The sequence below is a fragment of the Orcinus orca genome, chromosome 18 (assembly GCF_937001465.1).
Source record: "Orcinus orca chromosome 18, mOrcOrc1.1, whole genome shotgun sequence".
Lineage (NCBI taxonomy): Eukaryota > Metazoa > Chordata > Mammalia > Artiodactyla > Delphinidae > Orcinus > Orcinus orca.
The window spans coordinates 55605722-55626868 of record NC_064576.1 but is presented as its reverse complement, the minus strand read 5'-3'; the positions used below and the strand labels follow the sequence as shown (position 1 = coordinate 55626868).

The window sequence follows — 21147 nt, the reverse complement described above, 5'->3', positions numbered from 1 at the left end:
TTGAAACCTGCGTTTGGATTCCTTAATATAGAAACAGCTATGGAAAATTTAAAGATAAGCAATGCATTATTCCCAAAAGCATTGAAGACAAAATTAGGTTAACAGGTCTAGGCAGAAAACAAAGCTAATAAGTGTTAGGAACTTAGAAAAATTGTAAATTTCAAGCGTGCTCCTAATACTTGAAGCATAGATGTAAGTAATTAAGGACAAAGAATTTCAAGGATGCTTGTGAAAGAGACAAAATGAGTATAGGGAAGCCTCTCTAATTTAGGTTAACTAGAGAGAGCATACTTGTTGGAATTATGTGATGTTTCATTTCAAGACAGTTATACACTCTCCAGTAAATACAGTGGTATAAGCTTGTGGCTAATCAAAATGACAACAACCACAACAAAAACCCTCTCTGTCTTGCTTTACGAATCCCTAATTTCTCCCTAATAATTTTACTCTAAGATGATCTACATGGGGAGAGATTACAAAAGTTTGGCCTTTGATCATCCTAAGCAACTTGTACTGATTTAGAAAGCAGTGGATTCACCTAAAGTCAGTGGGCAACTTTATTTGAATATAGGTCTCCTAATATACTTCTGTGACAAATTTATTACTATTTAAATTGAAAGGATTTTTTAAGATCACAGGTGTATTTGTGCTGAAACCCAGAAAGATGATTTCCAAGTGACTGAGTATTTTCATTGACATAAAACATTTTATTTTCTCTTAACAGTAAGGTTAATGGGGAAGAAGAACAGACATTAAAGTTCAGGGCACCTGACTCACAGCTTGTGTCTCCACTGAAGAAAGAGGTCATAGAGTCCGGACATCCCCAGCCTGGGAGAGATAAGTGGGAGGAGAAGATAAGGGCTAGGAGAGGTGATTGCCGACTGGCTTTCTCTTCCCTGTTATCCCAGAATTTGGCATGCAGTCAGTGCTTCTTTAATTTTATGTTTCGCTTCTACTGATAGCATAGGGTTTGTGTGTTGTGTACTGGAGGGAGGAGAGGGAGTTCCTTTCATGGTAGCCACAAGGGAATGACATCTTTTTATGAGAAAGACATTTTTCTCAATTCTTTCCTGAAAATATGGACAACATTTGAATAAATACTATAGGCGAAAGTTTTCCAGATAAAATGTCTAAGACCATTTCCATTCATTTGAAAATTTGCACACGCACAAAGGACTGCTATTTACTGAACAATGCCATCACTGTTAGAAATTCCATCCTAAATTTTAGCAGAGAACGTATAATCCCCAAATAAAGACAAGTTAAGGGAACAGAATGTACTTTTCCTTTCATTTAAAAGAATTTGTTATTGTTGTTGTTTTTAAATTCTGGGTAAAAATCCATCAATCACAGTTTCTTAGGAGTATCACAAGTATACGTATTTGAAAACCCGAAGGAGAGCAGTCGTAATAGAATGAGACGATTTTCAACATTCTAGAGCTCAGTTTTCTTCTCAGAAACATTGCTAAATTGAAAGTAAAAGATACCACATTAAGAAATCCCACTTGCATTTAAAATATTGATAAAAATGATAATGCAAGCACTATAGGAAATGTAATTGATAAAAATGTATTTCTACTTACGCATTTCTCAGCAAATTAAAACATAACCCACATAACATATTCTGCCACCTCTTTTCCTGTCTGCAGAGTCCTGTCGTTTGTGAAAATATGTGGCTGCTTCAGCTGTCGATTGAAAATATGAAAATTGTGTTTTTAAAATGAATATTAAAGAAGGAGGTGGCAGGTGTAAATAGTACTGACCTCTCATTAGACTGCACTTAGAACTTTTTCTTTCTAACATTACCTCACCCTTTGTTTTGCTGAGGTCCTGGAGGGCATGCAGAACTCTGCCCAGAGTAGGCTGTGATTTAAATGTTTGCTAAACAAATAAATAAGAAAATTAATTAAAGGTGGCCTACAAAGGTGAATTTCCAAAAACCCCATAATTTCAGTGGGATAAATAGCAGATGGTAAGGGTATTGGAGGCATAACATTACATGTTCTCATTTTACTTTTCCTCTCCAAAGCCCCGCTCTATTTATTGCTGTGGCATCTGGCAGGCTTTCTTTTCTGGGCCCAGCATGCTCCACGCCATGTGTTAGCATTTTCCTGGAATGAAAGTCAAGGAAATACCATTTCTAAAAATATGCTTTATGGGTGTTTTAAAATATAATATTTCCTTTCTACCAGCTCATTTGCTTAGGGGTCCTGATAAATGACATTCACGCACAGAAAAAAAAAATCACAGTGAATCTGATGTTATGTATGCAACAAACATCACAATTGCCTTAACAAAGTGTGCAAACAGTATCCTCCTTTTCTGTTTCTGAGACATTTTATTTTTGTGGGTTTATGGCCACAGGCACTCCGTGCTCACTAAAAATAGGAGCCAAACATTTACTCAGTGCTTATTTATATCAAGAACTGTGCTTTACATATATTAGCAAGTATAGTCCCTTAAGGATCCTGTATAAAACGTATTATTTATCATTTTCGTTTTACAAATAAGGAAATTTAGACATCGACTGTTTATTTAAACACTTTGCCAAGTTCACATGGCTAGTAACTTATGAGTTGGGATTGCTTTCTTTTTTTTTTTTCCTTTTAACTTTTTCCTTTAATTTATTATTTATTGTGAAAGACTCAGTTTTTAAGGTTTTTTTTTCTTTTGCAAGATTTTATTATGGAAATGTTTAACCACACAGAAAAGTTGAAAGAAACTGGCAGTGAACACTCATATGCTTACCTCTATGCATCCCTGTTTTCATCCACGAATCCACTGAATTTTTGGAAACATTTCTAAGTAAATTGTAGACATCGCTACAATTCCCCCAAATGCTTTGGTGTATGTACCATTACTAGAATTCAAAGTTTTATGATTTCTTATATGATTCTTATTTTTTAAGTAAAATTGTTAGGTAAAATTTACATATTTACATAAAATGCACAGATCTTAAGTGTACATTTCTATGAGTTCCAACAGTTATATACACCTGTGCTACCCAAATGTCTATCAACCCCAGAAAATTCCCTCATACACCTTCCCAGCACATCCCCATCCCCACCTCTAGAGTAAATCTATTCTAGTTCTAGAACTCCGTATAAGTAGACTCATATACTGCATTCTCTTTCGTGTCAGGTTTCTTTTACATAGTATGTTTTTGAGATTAATCTATTCTTGAGTCTGTCAGTAACTCCTTTCTGTCTCTTGCTGAGTGATATTTGATTGCATGAATAGACAGCAGTTTGTTAATCCATTCTTCTATGGGTGGACACTTGTGTTCTTTACGGGCTCTATTTTGGATGAAGTTGCCATGAACATTCTTGAACAAGTCTTTTGTGAAGACATGGTTTCATTTCTTTTAGGCCCATATCTAAGAGTGGAATTTTAGTCATAGGTAGGTGTATATTGAGTTTTAGAAGAAATTACCATATCTTTGTACAAAATAGTTGTACCATTTTACATTCGCATCAACCATATATGATAGTTTTAGTTGTTACACATCTTCAACAGCATTTGGTCTTGTCAGTCTCTTTAATTTTCGCCATTCTGGTAAGCTAGAATTGGTTTTGCAGTGATATTTCATTGTGATCTAATATGCATTTTTCTTGATGACTAATATGTTGACATCTTCTTCATGTGCTTACTGGCCATATCTTCTTTTGTAAAGTGTCCACTGAAGTATTTGCCCATCTTTATATTGGGTTGCTTGTATGTATTTTTATTTTTGAGGTATAAAATATATATTTGTTTCCAGGATTTTATTAGATGTATACATTGCAACTGCTTCCTTCCAATTCCAATGTATTGCTTGTCTATTCATTCTCTTAATGATGTTTTTTGTTGAGCAGAAGTTTTATTTGGGGGGTGTAATTTATTGGGGTTTTTTTTATTGGGTTTTTTTTTCTTTCTTAGGTACTGGCTTTTGTATCCTAAGATAACTTTATGCTCAAGTCAAAAAAATTCTGTGGTTTCTTTGAAAAGTTGTATAGTTTTAGATTTTATGTTTAGATTTATGATCCTTATTGAATTAACTTTTGTATATTATGTTTATTATGTTTTGTATATTATTTGTTTATTATCTTCTATATGGGATGTTTAATTCTTCCAACACTATTTTTGAAAAGCCTTTCCTTTCCTTATTGGAATGGCTTAGTGCTAGTCTCAAAAATCAAGCGACCATATAGGTGTGCACCTATTTCTGAGCTCTCTATTCTGTTCCATTGATTTTGTTGCTCCTTATGCTAGTACCACACTGTATTGATTACCGTAGCTTTACAGCCAGTCTTCAAGTCAGATGTGTAAGTCCTCCATCTTTGTTCTTTTATAAAATTGGCTTAGATATTCTATTTCTTCTGAAAATTTATGTAGATTTTAGAATTAGCTTACCAGGTTTTTTGTTTGTTTTTTTGTTTGTTTGTTTGTTTTGCGGTACGCGGGCCTCTCACTCTTGTGGCCTCTCCCGCTGCGGAGCACAGGCTCCGGACGCGCAGGCTCAGCAGCCATGGCTCACGGGCCCAGCCGCTCCGCGGCATGTGGGATCCTCCCGGACCGGGGCACAAACCTGTGTCCCCTGCATCGGCAGGCGGACTCTCAACCACTGCGCCACCAGGGAAACCCCAGCTTACCAGTTTTAAAAATAATCAGTTTAGTCAGATTACAGTTGAGAATATGTTAAATCTAAGGCTCAGTTTGGAAAGAATTGACATCAGTATTGAGCCTCTGAATCCATAAATGTGCATTCTCTTCATTAATATTTCTCAGCAATATTTTATAGTTTTTAGCGTATAATTCCCACATGCCTCTTGGTGCGTTTATTACTAAGAATTTTATGTATTTTTAATAATTCAGGTGTAATTAAAATTTTTAATCTTCCAATTCGTTCCTGCTAATATGTAAAACTGTAAGTGTACTTTTATCCTGATACCAAAATCAAACAAAGATACAGACCAATATTTATTACGTATGTAGACTCAAAAATCTTCAACAAAATTCTGGCAGATCGAATACAACAACATGTAAGAGGATTATATGCCATGACCAAGTGGGATTTATCTCAGGAGTGCAAGGTTAGTTCAAAATTCAGAAATTAATGAATGTAAGACTCCATATTCATAGAATAAAAGACAAAAACCATATGATCATCTCAGTAGATGCAGGAAGAGCATTTGGCAAAATACCTTTTGTTAAAAACACTCAGTGGGGGCTTCCCTGGTGGCGCAGTGGTTGAGACTCCGCCTGCCAACGCAGGGTACGCGGGTTCGTGCCCCAGTCCGGGAAGATCCCACATGCCGCGGAGAGGCTAGGCCCGTGAGCCATGGCCACTGAGCCTGCGCGTCTGGAGCCTGTGCCCCGCAACGGGAGAGGCCACAACAGTGAGAGGCCCATGTACTGCAAGAAAAAAATAAATAAATAAAATTTAAAAAATAAAAACACTCAATGAACTAGGAATATGAAGAAACTTTCTCAATCTGATAAAGAATTATCTATGAAAAACCCCCAGCTAACATCATACTTATTGGTGAAAGACTGAAAGTTTCCCACCTGAGATCAAAAAACACAAGGATGTCTACTCTTGCCACTTTTGTTCAGTAATTTACTGGAGATTCTAACAAGGCAGTTAGGCAAGAAAAATAAACAAAGGCCTCTGGATTGAAAAGGGACAAATAAAACAAACTCTGTTTACAGATGACACAGTCTCATATATAGAAAATCCTAAGGAGTTCACAAAAAAAACTGTTGAGCTAATAAATGAGTTCGGCAAGCTTGTAGGATAGAAGATCAGTACATAAAAACCAGTTATATTTCCATATGCCAGCAGTGAGCAATCTAAAGATGAAATTAAGAAAACAATTTCATTTAAAATAGCATAAAAAATAACAAAATACTTAGGAAAAAATTTAATAAAAGAAGTGTAAGACGTGTACACTGAAAACTACAAAGCATGTTGAGAGAAATTATGACCTAAGTAAATGGAGAGTTACCACATATTCATGTATTCAGCATGTTATTTCTCAATATTATTGTTGTATAGTTCGTTGTCCCTGATCTTCTATTTCTTATTCATCCCATATTCCTGGCCTTTTAATTTGGTCCCAAGATTTTGCATCATCCGTTTTGGGCTTAAGACCCTGAAATTCACTTTTACAGCTTAGACAACTCTCTTGAAATTCAGAACCACATTTCAGGAGGTCTTTGAAGCGTGTCCACATGGATACTCCATTTTAAATGCCTTATACTCAATTATTTTCTTCCCAAATCCTTTCCTCCCAGTGTATTTTCTGAGATAAAAAGACACCTTTACCCCATTACTTAATCCATATTTATCTCCATCTTCTCTCTCTCACTTTCCACATCCAGTCACTTAAGTTCTATTTATGAATCTTCTAAAATATCCCTCAAATTAATTCGCAGGTCTTTAATATCCTCTGGAGTACACAGCATCCTTTCTAACATTTGTTCTTACCTCAAGTCTCAGCCCCCTTCAACCCATTCCTCACTCAGTTAGAATAATATTTCTAAAAATATAAATATAATTAAGTCACTTTTCTACATGAAATAATTTAAAGATCTTCTCTTACAATGTTTGTTTTCAGGCTTTTTTCTATTATTTTAAAGTAATAGAGTTTTGTTTTCAAAAGAAGTTTCAAATACTAGAGTCAAACAAATAAGTAAATGGGTGGTGGGAGCCGAGTTTCTCTCTGTCAGGGTCTTTGCAGATAAGCAAGGAGGGAAAGCCAGAATGAACCATTTAGTACTGCGTTATAGTTGGACCTGTTAGTATGAACTCATGTTTAGTGTAATATATATACAGATGGACGGATACAGAAACAATTATAGCTATGTATATATATCTGGGCTTGAATATATACATACATTCCGAACTCTTTCTGCTGAGAGGGCCTGGGAGCAGTGATACCCCAGTAGCATCTTAGCACACCCATGCCCAGATACTAGTTTCTAAATATCATCCTCCATGAAAAGGAGCTAGGGATCTTTGGAGAAATGGCTGGTTCTAGGGCTGGGGCAGTAAAAATACAATATAGAACTGAATTATCTGGTTTGCCCTAAAACAAGAAGTGCTCAGAGAACAAAAGGATGGGGGCATGTCAAAGGAATAGAAGAGCCAGCCTAAAATAGTTGCCAATGGCAAAAGCTGGAACAATTTGAGGAACAAAATAGATAATACGGTATTTATTGTCCCATAATATAAAATATAAAATAAATGTACATGAGTTCATCCTAATATAAACAAATGATTAAACAAATTAATAATTGGAGTAGAAGGGACAAACCTTCTTTGTAGAAGAATTCCAAATGATGTAGGTAGGTATAGCCCCCTCCAGGAAGTAAAGCTTACCCTCATCCTTCAGTGTGGGCTGGAGTGACTAGCTTCCAAATAAGAGAGTATGTGAAGAGGGCAAATAGTAACTTTACAGTGAAGAAACTCAGTATATACTACCTTAACCGAGTGATCAAGGTTAGCATTGCAAGTGCCAAGTCTTGTCGATGATATATGCCCCCTGCTAGAATGTGATGGAAAGTGTACCTCACCTCTGTGGTGTTCCTCCCAAAACCCATAACCCTAGTCTGCTCACGAGGAAAACATCAGGCAAACCCAGAGTGAGTGTGAAATGCCTGGCTAATATTCCCCAAGACTGTATGACTAACAAGGAGAAACTGAGAAACTGTCACACATCAAAAGAGACGGAAGAGACATGGTGTCTCGATGCAGTGTGGTGTCTTGGATTGGATCCTGGAACAGAGAAAGTACACGAGTGGAAATACTGGTGAAACACAAATGTAGTCCAGAGTTTAGTTAATAGCAAGGTACCAATGTTGGTTTCTCAGTTGTAACAAATGTGCCGTGGTGGTAACATAAAGAGATTAATGTTAGGGGAAACTGGGTGAGGTGTTTATGGGAACTCTCTGTATTATCTTTAAAACTTTTGTAAATCTAAAATTTTTCCAATTTCAAAAGTTATTTAAAAAATTTAGAAGGCCCAACAGAAGACACACATTGGCAAAGATACTGTGGTTGAAGCAGAGTTTCGGGGCCCAGAGTCCTGACTGGCCGGCCTCTCCTTCGCTCTTTTCACGCCTTCCCAATCTGTCTCCCTCCCTTCCCGGGACCCTGCACATTCTCACCCTTGCCTAGTGTTCACCATCATATGTTGCCTTTCTTGCCTCTTGTGTTTATTTCGTTCATTTACTCTGAAGGCGATTTCTTTTCCTCACTCAGACCACGACCTTCTTGTTGATTTTGTACATGCTTCTCTCTCAGCTTGGAAGGTTTTTCTTAAGCTTGTTCAGTCACAAAAACTCTTCATTTTGTGCCCTCTTTATATGGTCCTAGAATGCAGCTCAAGAGTCTTCTCTCTGAAGTCTCTAAGAGAAAGGGAGGTGCTCTGAAACGATGTCTACAGTAACGTGTAGAAATTGGCTGTGTGCGTGCAACTTTCCTCCGATGGTTGACAGACTCCTTAAGGATATGTTATTCATCTCTCTCTGCCAAATATCAAGAAGTGCCTAGCACATAGTAGGTATTCAATAAATGTCGAATGGATGGATGGATGGATGAATAATAGCAGCAAGTTTATTAAAACAAAATTATTTTTGAAGCATTTGTATTTATTTGAATTTAGTTGTTATAAAGCTTCACATTCAACATTTTAATAAACAAGTTGATCCCAGTTTGCCAGCTTAAAAAGAAAAACTTTGGGTTTTTCAAGAGTAAGTAAGCCTTTTCTTTTAAATTTTTAATTGGCGTATAGTTGCTTTACAATGTGTTAGTTTCTACGGTACAGCAAAGTGAATCAGCTATACGTATACATATATCCCCTCTTTTTTGGTTTTCCTCCCCATTTAGGTCACCACAGAGCACTGAGTAGAGTTCCCTGTGCTATACAGTAGGTTCTCATTAGTTATCTATTTTATACAGAGTATCAGTGTATATATGTGAATCCCAATCTCCCAATTCATCCCACCCCCCTTTCCCCCTTGATATCCATATGTTTGTTCTCTACGTCTTTTGTCTCTATTTCTGCTTTGTAAATAAGATCGTCTATACCAATTTTTTTCAGATTCCACATATATATATTAGTATACAATATTTGTCTTTCTCTTTCTAGCTTACTTCAAAAGTAAATAACAGTCGATTCAATCAGTATGTATATACAAAATATTGAGGGCTGTTAGGTTTTATGCCTTTAAATTACAGAAGAATCGACATGGTGCTTACTTTACAGTAAATGAAACAGGTACTGTAATGTGCCTTTTCAGGCTGCGGGTGTTAGAAGGAGTTGTCAGTAAAGCTGGCCGCATACATTTGTCTGCATTAGTCATTCCAGGGTGATGCTTTCTGATGCAGGTGGCCCAGCTATTGTCAGGCACTTTAATTTGCCAATTATTATACCCATGGCTAAGAACAGAGAGTGACGAGCTTCACATTTTGCTCACTGGGCAGCTTAATGTTCTTGTCACCTTACATTGAGTTTTAAATGTGCAAAGCATAAAGAGTGTCAAACGTTTTTCTCAGACTTGGGGGTTGGGTGTGTGTGGGAGGGTTGTACCTAGTAACTTGAGTTGCTTCCGGATACAGAAATTGAAGGGCCTGATTGATTAATAAAAGAGCAAGATAATATGGCAAAAGTACATCCAGGAAGGTAACGTGTGTACGTGTGTACATTCCCTTTCTCGACATATTTCATCCCTTAGATGTCTCTTTTTCTTTTCTTCACAGAAGCACCACTTGCTAGTTTATGGAATCTGCATGCTAGCGTGGATGGGTTAGATTACTACCATTTAAAGAAACAGAGAGAATGGTAGGATGTTATTTACAAGCTAGCACTCAACCTTAATAATTTCCTTCTTTGAATATCCTCAGGCAACACAGGTTACCCAAAACACAGAATGAGATGCGTCATAAAATTGACATAATGAATATTTACTACCTTATGTTTTGGGCAACTTTGCTCCAGCCTGACTCACTAATGCCTTCTTTTAAAAATTGCAGTAGAGAGGTAGAAAAGCTCCCGTTGGAAAAAACTAAAACCACACTGGTCTGCTGTTCTTTTGCTTAATTGCCTGGGAGTGAAGTTGACTCATTTATGGAGACTTAACCCAGTACCACTATTAGAAAAGATTATTTAACATTATAAGAAGGCATGGGAAGATATCAGGCACACAGTATCCCAAACATAAACTTTATTTCCTATCCCCTCGAAGAATTTGTTTGCCTATAATGTTGTTCACACCACTGATAACAGAAAGAGTATTTAATAACTACTCAGAATTAATATGCTGTAATATGCATGGCTGCCTAATTTAATTTATCTCTGATTAAGCCTATTATGTTTGAGATCACTTTACAGAAGAGATTTTTTTTTTTTTGGCCAGCTGTAAGCTTATTTGAATTGTAATATAAGTTAATAATGTGTGAAATACCAGTGGTGCCTACTTCTCAGTGTTCTTTTTGCCAACTGACTTCCTGAGATGATGCGTACCCAGATCGTTCATACCCATACCCATTTAGTTCCTATCTTGCATGAAGGTCAGATATTGGAATAAATATGAAAATTAACTCTTTTAGGGGTCAAGGACAAATGGCACAGTGTTGCTTTAATTCTGAAATCCAGAGAGAAGGCCATCGCATTATAAAAGTAATTGAAAATCAATGACGGATAATCACGGAACATGACATAAAAGACAACACATAACTTTTGCATGATTTTCGTCCTAAATGTATTCCCTCAACGTTAAATAATCATCCGATCAGATAGAATAGGAACCTCAAGGGTTTGGCAATGAACTAAGCAGCTTTTGCCTTGATGCCTGGGTAATGAGGTCTCTTTGGTGGGCCCAGCATGAGAGAGGGAAGGGACTTGTACTGTTGCTGCTGTTCTGTGGCTTGCTCTCTGTGGTGCACACCAAGCTTGTCTTTAATGCTTCTGCTGAACCAGCTGTTCCATCTGCCAGGTTAGTTCTTCTTTTCAATGTCAGGAGTGGTTATCACCAAAAAGAGTGATAGGGCTAATTATGACCCCTTGCTCAGCAATTTGCCTCACATAGTTTGTATTGCTCAGCATGTGAACTTTATTATTTGTGTATATGTTTAAATTTGGTAGTCCGATTGCTTCTTCCCCACTCTCTGCTTGGAAGGCCCTTTCTGGCCTTCTAATTAGAATCCTACCTAGCCCTCAAAGGCCTTCTTTAAATCCTACCTGCTCTGTGCGGTTTTCCCAACCGTCTCAGGCCATAGCTGTTTCCTCTTTGAGATGCTCGTGAGGTCCTTTGCTTGATCATTTAGTCACCTTCCTGTGTTTTACAGTGAGCTGCCTGAAGGCAGAGACCCTGAGTTTGAAATCTCTGTGGTCCCACAGTACCTGCCTAACACAGTTTCTTGTGCAAAAAATTATGTCAGTAGGTGGTGGTGATCGATAATCATGACAAGGGAGAAACATACCATGAACCCTAGGTGAATACATTTAAAGTTAGTTTGTGGGTTCTCATTTGTTTTAAATATGAAGTGGAAACTTGCAGGCAATATTTTAAAAGTCAGAGATAATAAAGTAGATTTCTCCTTGCTTTGAATGGCTCTTGCTAGACCTATAGTTTGAATCTCAGAATGGATGCAAAGCAGTGTTTCTTAGCCCTGAGTAACAGTAGAATAAGCACGGGAATTTTAGACATATATGCCGGTGACTGGGACTTACCTCCAGATCAGTTAAATCAGGGATAGTATCATTTAAAAAAAAAAAAAAAAAAAAAAAGAAAGCTAACCAGACGATTTTAGTAAGAAGCCAGAATTGAGAACCACTGGTGTAAGAGAAAGTTAAGGTCATTAAATGCATTCATCCATCTGCTGTTGGATGGCTTTCTACAGCTGTTTAGCGATGAAAGAAGAGTACTTCTAATAGGAGGATTAAAATGGCAACTTTCTGATGCAGGCATCCATTGCCACTTCCAATCCTTCTCTCAAGCTACCAACCAAGGTGACCCACAATCTCCATTTGTCAGGGGCTGTGCTGGTTTTAGCACAGGAAGTCCTACACAGTGGGAAGCCCCTCAGTCGGTCACCCTACTACTAACACACTCATCCTTCGGATTCTACAGAATTGTTTTCTGAAAAACTTCCTCTTGAGAAGAAGGAAAAGTATTTTGGGGGTGGAAATAGAGTATTTTATGAAAATATAGAAATAATTAGAACACTTTCAAACCTTAGCAGCCTTGAGGGGCAGGAGACATATCAAGAGAGAAAGGAAACACATTGCAACAGGTTCTAATAGAATTCCTACAATTAAAGTGAGACGGGGGCTTCGTTGCATGTAGTTAATTAAAGAACATCAGAATATTCATTCACTTTTATCTCCACTATGTAGATAAATTAAGAATGATTTTGTAATGTAAGAAGGCATTAAATGGAAATCCCAAATTTGTAAATATAATCAACTAAATTATAAGCTACTTGAGGCTAGTTATTTTTAAAAGTAAGAAAACAGAGACTTACTGAAGGCTACATGGAAAGTTACTGACAGAGCATCTGGCTCCTAGATCTTTTTCTGGTAGGTTCTTTGGCCTCTTTCCTACTATATCCTTTCGTTCCCAGCAAACACTTTGCACAGTCTTTTCCTTTCAGATAAAAGTAAATGTTGGTAGATTGATAGAAAAAGTGAACGTATTTTACTATTAGAAATAATTTAACTGGTGGATTTGTAATTGCAGCATGAAAATGTATTCATCATGAACACACATTTGAGTTTTATTCTGGTTATCACGGTTCAGTCCTGCAGTCTAAGGATTAATTTATCCCACAGTTATTTTCCATTCCAGTCACGTTGGTCACCAAGCAGACAGTCCGCTCACTACATGGTTGATTCATTTCATTCACTGATTGCCAAAGTTGCCAGATGTGTCCCAGTAATATGTCTGTCTTCATTGGCAGCAGTTCAGTGGATGCTTTGGTGATCAGCTGCTCAAGACATTGACGGTACCACATAGATGAAATGTTAAACTATACTTAGAAATATCTGGTTTCACTGGAATGGCGATAGATTTTTCTCACACTCTAAAAGTTATATGCTGCTATACACGTCATGTTTACCCTTCTTTCCTTAACCAAACGTTTACGTGAAGTAGTAAAACTCAGAGCAGCATATTACAGAATGAGAAACCGCAGATCAGCTCATCCGTCTTTTCCAAAATATGCTACTATTTGGGGGGAAAAAATGGGGAGGATTTGTAGGCGGATAAGTTTGTAATATGCCAGGTAAAACAAAATCAAACTGCTGCCTTAAATGCCAAGCATGGGATGAAGGGGTCATATTCCAAAATTATCCAGCCGCAGAACTCTTTATTGTGAACATCTGGAGGGACGTCATCCAACCTCCTAATTTTATAGTTAAATAAACTACAAAAAGGTTAAGGAACTGATCCAAAGTCAAATACTTTAACTTTTTTTCCAGGCTTCCTTCCCACACCCCTACTTTCACAATGCTTTCCCTAATTGCCTGTAAGAACTTCCCCGTTGCTTTTCAGTGGCTGGCAAGTTGCTTCTAGTTGACCAGCACACCAGTGATCTGATGCCTAAAAATGGAAGTGAAAACTCTTCACTTACAGAGTGTATTTTTAGAGTTAAGGTGTCAATATCTTCTCATGTTCTGATTTTAATAGCTTGTATTTATTGGACACCTACAATATGTCAGGTTCTTTATATGCATTTTACAATTTCATCCATGTGACAACCTGCAAAATAGATAATAGTATGTCCATTTTCCTTGTGGGGAGGTTATCAGCTCCCTGAAGGTCATACATTCAATAAGTGGAAGAGTCGGGATGCAAAACAAGGTCAGTCTGACTACAAAGTTTTTCATCTTATCAAAAAGCTCAAAAGTGTGATTACAGCTACATTAGAAGCATTCCTGTTGACAACATGGTTAACTTTTTAGAAGCTTATTGGCCGATAATTGAGTGTGGCACAGAATAAAGAGGATGACATAATTTTAGGTAGACAAATTTGTAAGAAATATACTCAGGAAAGTAAAAATATCTTCAACTAATATATTAAAAGGATAACCAGCAAGCTGACTTAAATTTGTTTGGGGGATGAAGTGAGGAATGCATATATATATATATATATATATATATATATATATATATATATATGCAGTAAAAGGGTGAGTACATAATTAGAAGGTGATCTGTATATGTAATTGTGAGAATTTCTTATGTGGATAGTTTCTTGCTGGATAATGGTGATTTTTTTTATATGAATTTTGGGTGCAAGTTGTTGAATGAATGACTGGAGTTTCACAGCTAATGTTCAGGGCAGAAATTACTCAACTGCCTTCCAAGTGAGTGATCATTATTTAGTTATCTTAAAGGCAGATGATTTTCTGCAGTCTCTTTTCTTATTTAATAAACTTACATAGCTTTTCTTAAAATAGTTATTTATTTAGGCCATTCCTCTCACTATTCTATTTTTAAATCATTTTCTTGATGTCTGTTTCTTTCTTTTTTTCCTCCCCCATCCCTCCATCTCTCCCTCCTCCCTTCCCTTCCCTCCCTCCCTCCCTCCCTTCCTTCATATTTAAAATTTGATGTGGCATCTGCCTCAAATTGACTGTTGGTCCAAATTTCTAGAGCCAGGATAATAATGAGAGTCTATAAAGATAAATTTATGGAGGAGTTTAACTCACTTTGCCTGGTACTCCCTAGAAAGTCACAGAGAATTAAAATGATTTCAGTAATATCCTACCTGAAAGTATTACAGTTGTTACATAGTTAGTAGTTTTAGGGCAACACCTAAAGTTCTCTGGATAAACTTTCTAGAGTGAAGTACATAATAAGTACATAAGTACAAAATAAAATTTATAAGACTGGTAACTTGTCGTTCTGTCAGATTGAACACATGCATTTATATCTTCTAATTCCAAAAATCTCCCTAAAATTTCAGCAAAGAATTTAAAAAAAGCTATACACAGATTGAGAGTGAGAGAGAACAGAGGGGGAGGTGGTACTAAACAAGAGGTGTCAGCAAACTTTGGGAAGATGGCCCAGTGATGGAGGGGGAGTGGCTGAGGGGTACTGAGAGAAGCCCACAGATGGATTCTGCAAGGACCCTGGGGAGACTTAAGAAGGGTGTGAGGGTGAGCCTGCAAAAGGGGGGACTAGTTCACAGTAGTTACAGAGTAGTTAGTAGTCAGTAGTACTTAGTGGAATGGAGCGCAGGGACTAGCTCGGCCCTGTTCCTCCCCCACCCTCACACTGCCACTACCAAATGTCCATCCCTGCTGGAGGCGTGAGGCATAGTCTTGGGCTGAATTGAATCAGAGATGCTCTGGACTCAGGGAAACGAGGCCCAGGATGGAGAGGTGAAACCAGGAGAATTAAGTGAAATTCTGTAGAGTGAACAGGTGAGACCCTCCTGGACTGTTCTACAACGTAGCTCTCAAAGCACCTGTAGCCAGGGACAGGCTCTTTATTTTTTTATTTGATTTTTATTTTATATTGGAGCATAGCTGATTAACAATGTTGTGTTAGTTTCAGGTGTACAGCAAAGTGATTTGGTTATACATACACGTGTATCTATTCTTTTCCACATTCTTTTGGGACAGGCTCTTTAGACAGCAGTTTAAAGGATTCTTATCTAGAGAAACTGAATGACTCAAAGAAATGACCTGACTTGCATTTGGAGTCCCTATCGGAATGGCTAGATTCCTACCCAATTACCTCATGGGACGCCTGCCAGGTGATACGCACACCCTGCCAGTGTTTCTAATCAGTTGTGTAGGGACTCACTGTACCTAAATATAAATAAATTGTATATCTTCTTTATATATGTGTTACATATATGTGTGAAAGTCTTAAATATAAATGAATAGTGAGAGGATCACCAGATACTTGAGTATGGCTCCCAGCAGAAAATATAGAGTAAAATATCGAGATCAGAACAGAGAGAGAGAAACGGGTTGGGGGGCTCGGAAAAATATAGATAATTCAAGAAGCGAAAGAAGAGCTTTTAAAAATCTATTATATCTTCAGAAAGATGGGAGACAATATTATATCCATGAAATAAAAGGTAAATTCTATAAAAAAAGAAACACTCAGAAAATAAGAAAGAGATCTTAGAAATTAAACTCAGAGTTAAAAAAAAATATTCAGAGGTGTAAAAGGTAAAGTCCAGCAAACTTTCTAGAAAGCAGATTAACAGGCAAAGATGGATAGTGGGGTGGGAAAAAGAAGGTAAAAGAGGTATTGGATCAGTCCCCAAGGTTCAGCATTTCGCTACAGAGGTTCCGAAAGGAGAAAATAGATAAAATGGTGGGGAGACAAATATCAGAGAATAATTCAAGAAAACTTGCAAACCAGAACAACAGGAATTTCCAACTTTAAAGGGAAGAGAAAGTGCCCAGAACAATGGATAAGAAAATATCCTCATTAAGGTTTTTTTACTGTGAGATTTCAGAAAATCAGGGACTAAAAAGGAGATTCCTAAACCTTCCAGAGAAATAAAACGGGTCACAGATAAAAGAGCAGGAGAACCAGTGGCCTCAGACTTCTCAACTGCAACACTGGATGCTAGAAGACAGTGAAACTCAGCCTGCAAAATTCTGAGGGGGACGAATTTTTACTTAGAATTAAATGACAAGCTTAATTAGCAAGCACGCGTGAGAGTAGAATTAAGACTTTTTCAGACACGCAAGGAAGGTCTCAACAAACTTACCTCCCGTGTACCTTTTCTTAGGAAGCTACTAGAGAATGAGCTCCACAAAAATGAGGATGTAAACCAAGAAAGAGGAAACCATGGGATCCAGGAAGCGGGGGACCCAACACAGGCGAGAGGCACAGGGATTTCGCAAGATGGTGTTAAAAAGAAGCCCCAGGACAACAGGTGGGCAGCTGGCCTGGGAAACCACTAGACCGGACGGACTCAATGGTAGGCTTGTGGAGGGAAAAACAGATCTGAGAGATTCATTGGTTGAGTTGCTCACGCCAAAAATGGTTTTAGTAGGGCTTTTATAGTTCCTTTGAAAAGGTCAAGAGTGATTAGTAATAGATACACACAAGAAGGAAGGAAGAAAAAGGTAGCACCAGGAAAAAAAATATTGAACAAGCTAGGAAGTGCGTTCTTATACTGCGTGGCTCAGTAGTAAACAATATTATGTGGTCACAACAATGTAAACACAGAATGTCGATTTAACCCCAAATTGCAGTTTAATCAACTGGAAAGATGGGGGAAGAACGCTTGTTGGGAAGTGGTGATGGTGTAACAGTGTCAAGTTTTCCTCGTTTTGCAGAGTAGTAAGACATTAGATAATCTCTAAAAATGATCATTTAAGAAATATCAGTGTACATAGATCACTTAAATATATGGAATCAGATATCAGAATTGAAAGTTAAAAGTGGTGTCCTTTCTTTGCCATGACAGGATTCAACCTCCTTGACGGGGGAGAGCTGGGTTAGACTTACTGGTTAGTCTTCCTGCCCTGGGCCAGCCCATAGATTAACCGAACTTGAGAGCAACTGCTTGGGGCAAAAGTCTTACCCCTGTAGGAGGCTGCTCGCTCTGGCAAGTCATTATCTTTCACAGTAAAAGCAAACCACAAACAAAAGAGAGGTTTCTGGGGAGCTAGGAGGGGGTGGTGGAGACAGGTGGGGATGGCTGGCTTTGATTATAGGCGTCTTACGGAGTACTTGCTTTTTTAAGCTACAGGCGTATATTACTTTGATAAGTATTAAGTTGGTTTCTTAAATTACTGGAATTGGAAATAGAGGTTATCAAACCAAAGGGTGCAGTACCCCTCCGCCCCATAAAAGCAAAAACAGAAAAAGAGGAAGAGGTTGATGGTGCTTTTCTTGCCACCTTTCAAGACTCATTTATTTATCTCATATCTGATGGCAAGGTGGGAGCCTCAGAACCCTCTGCCAGTCTCACTCCAACCAACATCTCCTGTCATCTGCGGCCACCCCCCGTATTCTGTGTTTAAGCTCTTAGTGGGCTGCTTCGTGTTCCCTTTGTAATACCTGTATTTTCCCTCACCTGGGCCTTTGCTGGCTGTGCAGTTATATTCACCTTCCATTCATACATGTTCTCAAAACATACACACATACACGCACGCACACACACACACATATCCCTTCCCAAAGTCCCCTGGTTCCACCTGCATCCCTACCTGTTTATATCTCAGCCAGGATCCCTCTCTGGATCATAATTTCCTTTAATTCCTGTTACATTGTCCTTGGCACCACTAACTGATCACACACTGCTTTCAATCACGGTCATTTTTTCCCTTGTCCAGTCTTTGTTAAGAGCTAGCAGGTGACAAGGGCAGGAACCATACTGCACAGATATTTATTCCTCCTACAGAGCCCGGCAGAGTGCTGACATAATCCAGGTACTGCCTCAGGTAATAATTAAATGCATAAATGAATCTTCCATTAAGTGTGAAATATGTTCAGTCATATGGCCCAATGGTAAACATCTGTAACCATGTAAATAAATATTACTAGAAGGTAAGGAGTTTTTGCTCCTTATTGTTTTAAGGAAGCTTACGTGCGTTCTCCTAAAAGAGGAAGATTGTAGTCAGAGCCCAGGTGGTTAACTGCTCCCTAAAATTTGTGCTTGTGCTTCCTTTGTGGGGAATGTGGAAAACTTGTCACCTGGAGGGTTTGTATTTGACTCCGCAGGGGTTACAGGGTAGCCTGGCATTGAGGAAAATGTTGCAAGTAGGTTGTCGCCTTGCCCTCAGGGTAGAGAAGCTCCTAGACAACCCCCTGCACCTGGTGGATGTAGCCCTGCCTAAGATGTGGCAGAAGGAAAACCACTAATATGAAGCAGGCATTCAGTGAATACTCAGTTATAGCATGGCCACCTGGTCGAGTGGCACACTTGGGCTCCCAGCCACAGCTTCACGTCTAATTGCTCTTTCTACTTCATCAGGCTTTATACCGTGCTTCCCAAATCTCCTTATGACCACTCAGACGATCACCTAATAAGTTCAATAACAAGCTTAATCTAAAACATTCCCTTTGCTTAAGTAACAGAATGCCCATCAGTATTATGGTATATGCACACAGTGGAGTACTATGGGGCCATTAATAAGAATGAGGTAGATCTTTAAGTTGTGATACGGCAAGGGCTTTAACACGTATTGCTAAAGGAAAATGTAAATGTGGAATAGGATGACCTCTTTCATGTCTCTACTCAAATACCATCTTTTCCATGAGGCCTTCCTTAACCACTGCATTTATAATTGCAAATGTTCCCCGCCCCTCCCGCCCACACTCCACTGGCTTTTTCTTCATTATCATTTATCCTTATTTGACATAATGTTTATTTCACTCTCTTGTTTATGATCTAGCTCCCCTACTGGAATGTGAGGTGCATGAGGGATGTTGCATGTCTTACTTACTCCTTTTCCCCCTGGAAAAATGAATGGCTGGGTGAATGAATTTGTATGAAAAAGTTTATTATTTGCATAGAAGGTTACTATTTGCCCAGAATTTCTAGAAGCGTACACAGACCTAACGGTAGTTCTCTCTGCGCAGTAGAAATGGAAGCACATGGGAGGAAGGCAGACTTTTGTTGTTTATATCTTACCATGGACATGCGTCACTTTTTAAGATAAAGACACTAGTGTAATAGGGTATCCCGTGTGAAGTGTTTCTTGAATAGCTGTAATAAAATATAAGTTATTTAGTCAGCACCATTTATTTCTGGTCCTGAAATAATGAACATCATTCAGAATTTCTCTTCTGTTCAGAATTCAAGTTGTAAATGGTCCATGATTCAAGTCCACACTTTATATTTTACAAAGCCTTTACCAACAGAGACATTTTCTTTTCCACTGGAGTGGCACCATCTGTACATGTGTTGTGGTGGGAAAAAATTCAGGTTTGGGGCCAGATACATTTGTATCTTCTGACTTTCAGCTAAGTGATCTGGGCAGGTTACTTAACTACCCTGAGTCTCAGTTCCCTTCCCTGTAACACTGGGATAATTTTTCCTAAGAGCAAAGGATGTTGTCCAAGCAAAACAAGATGAAGTCTGTGTATTCAGGGCCAAGCAAGTGTCAGGTTCTTCCCTCTTCCCTGCAGAAGGTGACCAAGGGATATTCTTAGCCCTAACTATTCAAAGCATGGCCCCAACATCACCAAGGACTTTATTAGAAATGCAAAATTTCAGGACTTCCCTGGTGGTCCAGTGGTTAAGACTCCATGCTTCCACTGCAGAGGCTGCAGGTTTGATCCCTGGTGGGGGAAGTTACCCATGCCGTGGGACGTAGCCAAAAAAAAAAAAAAAATCAAAAATCTCAACGCCCACCTGACCTAATGAATCAGAACCTGTAGTTTAACAGAATACCCAGGTGATTCCTATGCACATTAAAGTTTGAGAAGCTCTGTTTTTATGCTTCTTTCAAGTGTTTCAGACAGGCTTGTATTAATCTTATTTTATCTTCTGTATTTTATAAGATGTATTTTGACATCTTAGAGTCTTGCAGATGCCAAGGAGGCACTGCCCTTCCCAGGGTTAGCTAATTCCTAGAGACAGCAAACAGCTTGCCTGGGAGCACACCTTAGATTGCCAAGTGAACCAATCCTGAGGCCATGCCCACACCTGCCCCTTTTTATCAGGCTCCTGCAGTCCAGAACACTATCCCCCTGCCCTAAGTCACACCAGGGCCAGGTGCTGGACAATTAGGAATCATCCCTGTGCCCCAGAACGCACTGAAATTATTGAAGCTATCCAGTCCTAAACCTGCTTAGCCTGCAGAAACCACAGGAAAGGCTTTTGCCCACGTTTCTCCCTTACTTCCTCTCCTCCTGAGCAACCCTGGTACCTCTGCACGTGGCCCTGCGTGGCCTGATGTGGCACCTCGTGCCTCTTCCTCTTGGAAACCATATGTAACAAACTATCTTTTCTATGGCAAGCATCTCCTAACCTGTTCCCCATACCATACCTGCATAAAACCACAACCCTAGATACATTTAAAAACAGGGCTGGGCTTCCCTGGTGGCGCAGTGGTTGAGCATCCGCCTGCCGATGCAGGGGACGCGGGTTCGTGCCCCGGTCTGGGAAGATCCCACATGCCGCGGAGCGGCTGGGCCCGTGAGCCATGGCCGCTGAGCCTGCGCATCCGGAGC

At 38.8% G+C, this 21147-nt stretch overlaps 1 protein-coding gene across 11 annotated transcripts in view; it reads left to right on the top strand.

Moving 5' to 3' along the window:
• ENOX1 (ecto-NOX disulfide-thiol exchanger 1) overlaps window positions 1-21147 on the top strand; it is a 609533-nt gene that overhangs the window by 328694 nt on the left and 259692 nt on the right. For 9 of the 11 annotated variants that reach the window (XM_049701217.1, XM_049701216.1, XM_049701215.1 and 6 more), the window contains one exon: window positions 16748-16894. The exons of the other annotated variants lie outside the window; for them this stretch is intronic. In XM_049701217.1, coding sequence (XP_049557174.1) covers window positions 16807-16894 — 88 coding nt within the window. In that variant the 5' untranslated portion in view covers window positions 16748-16806. The remainder of the gene's footprint in view (window positions 1-16747; window positions 16895-21147) is intronic. 11 annotated transcript variants of the gene reach the window in all.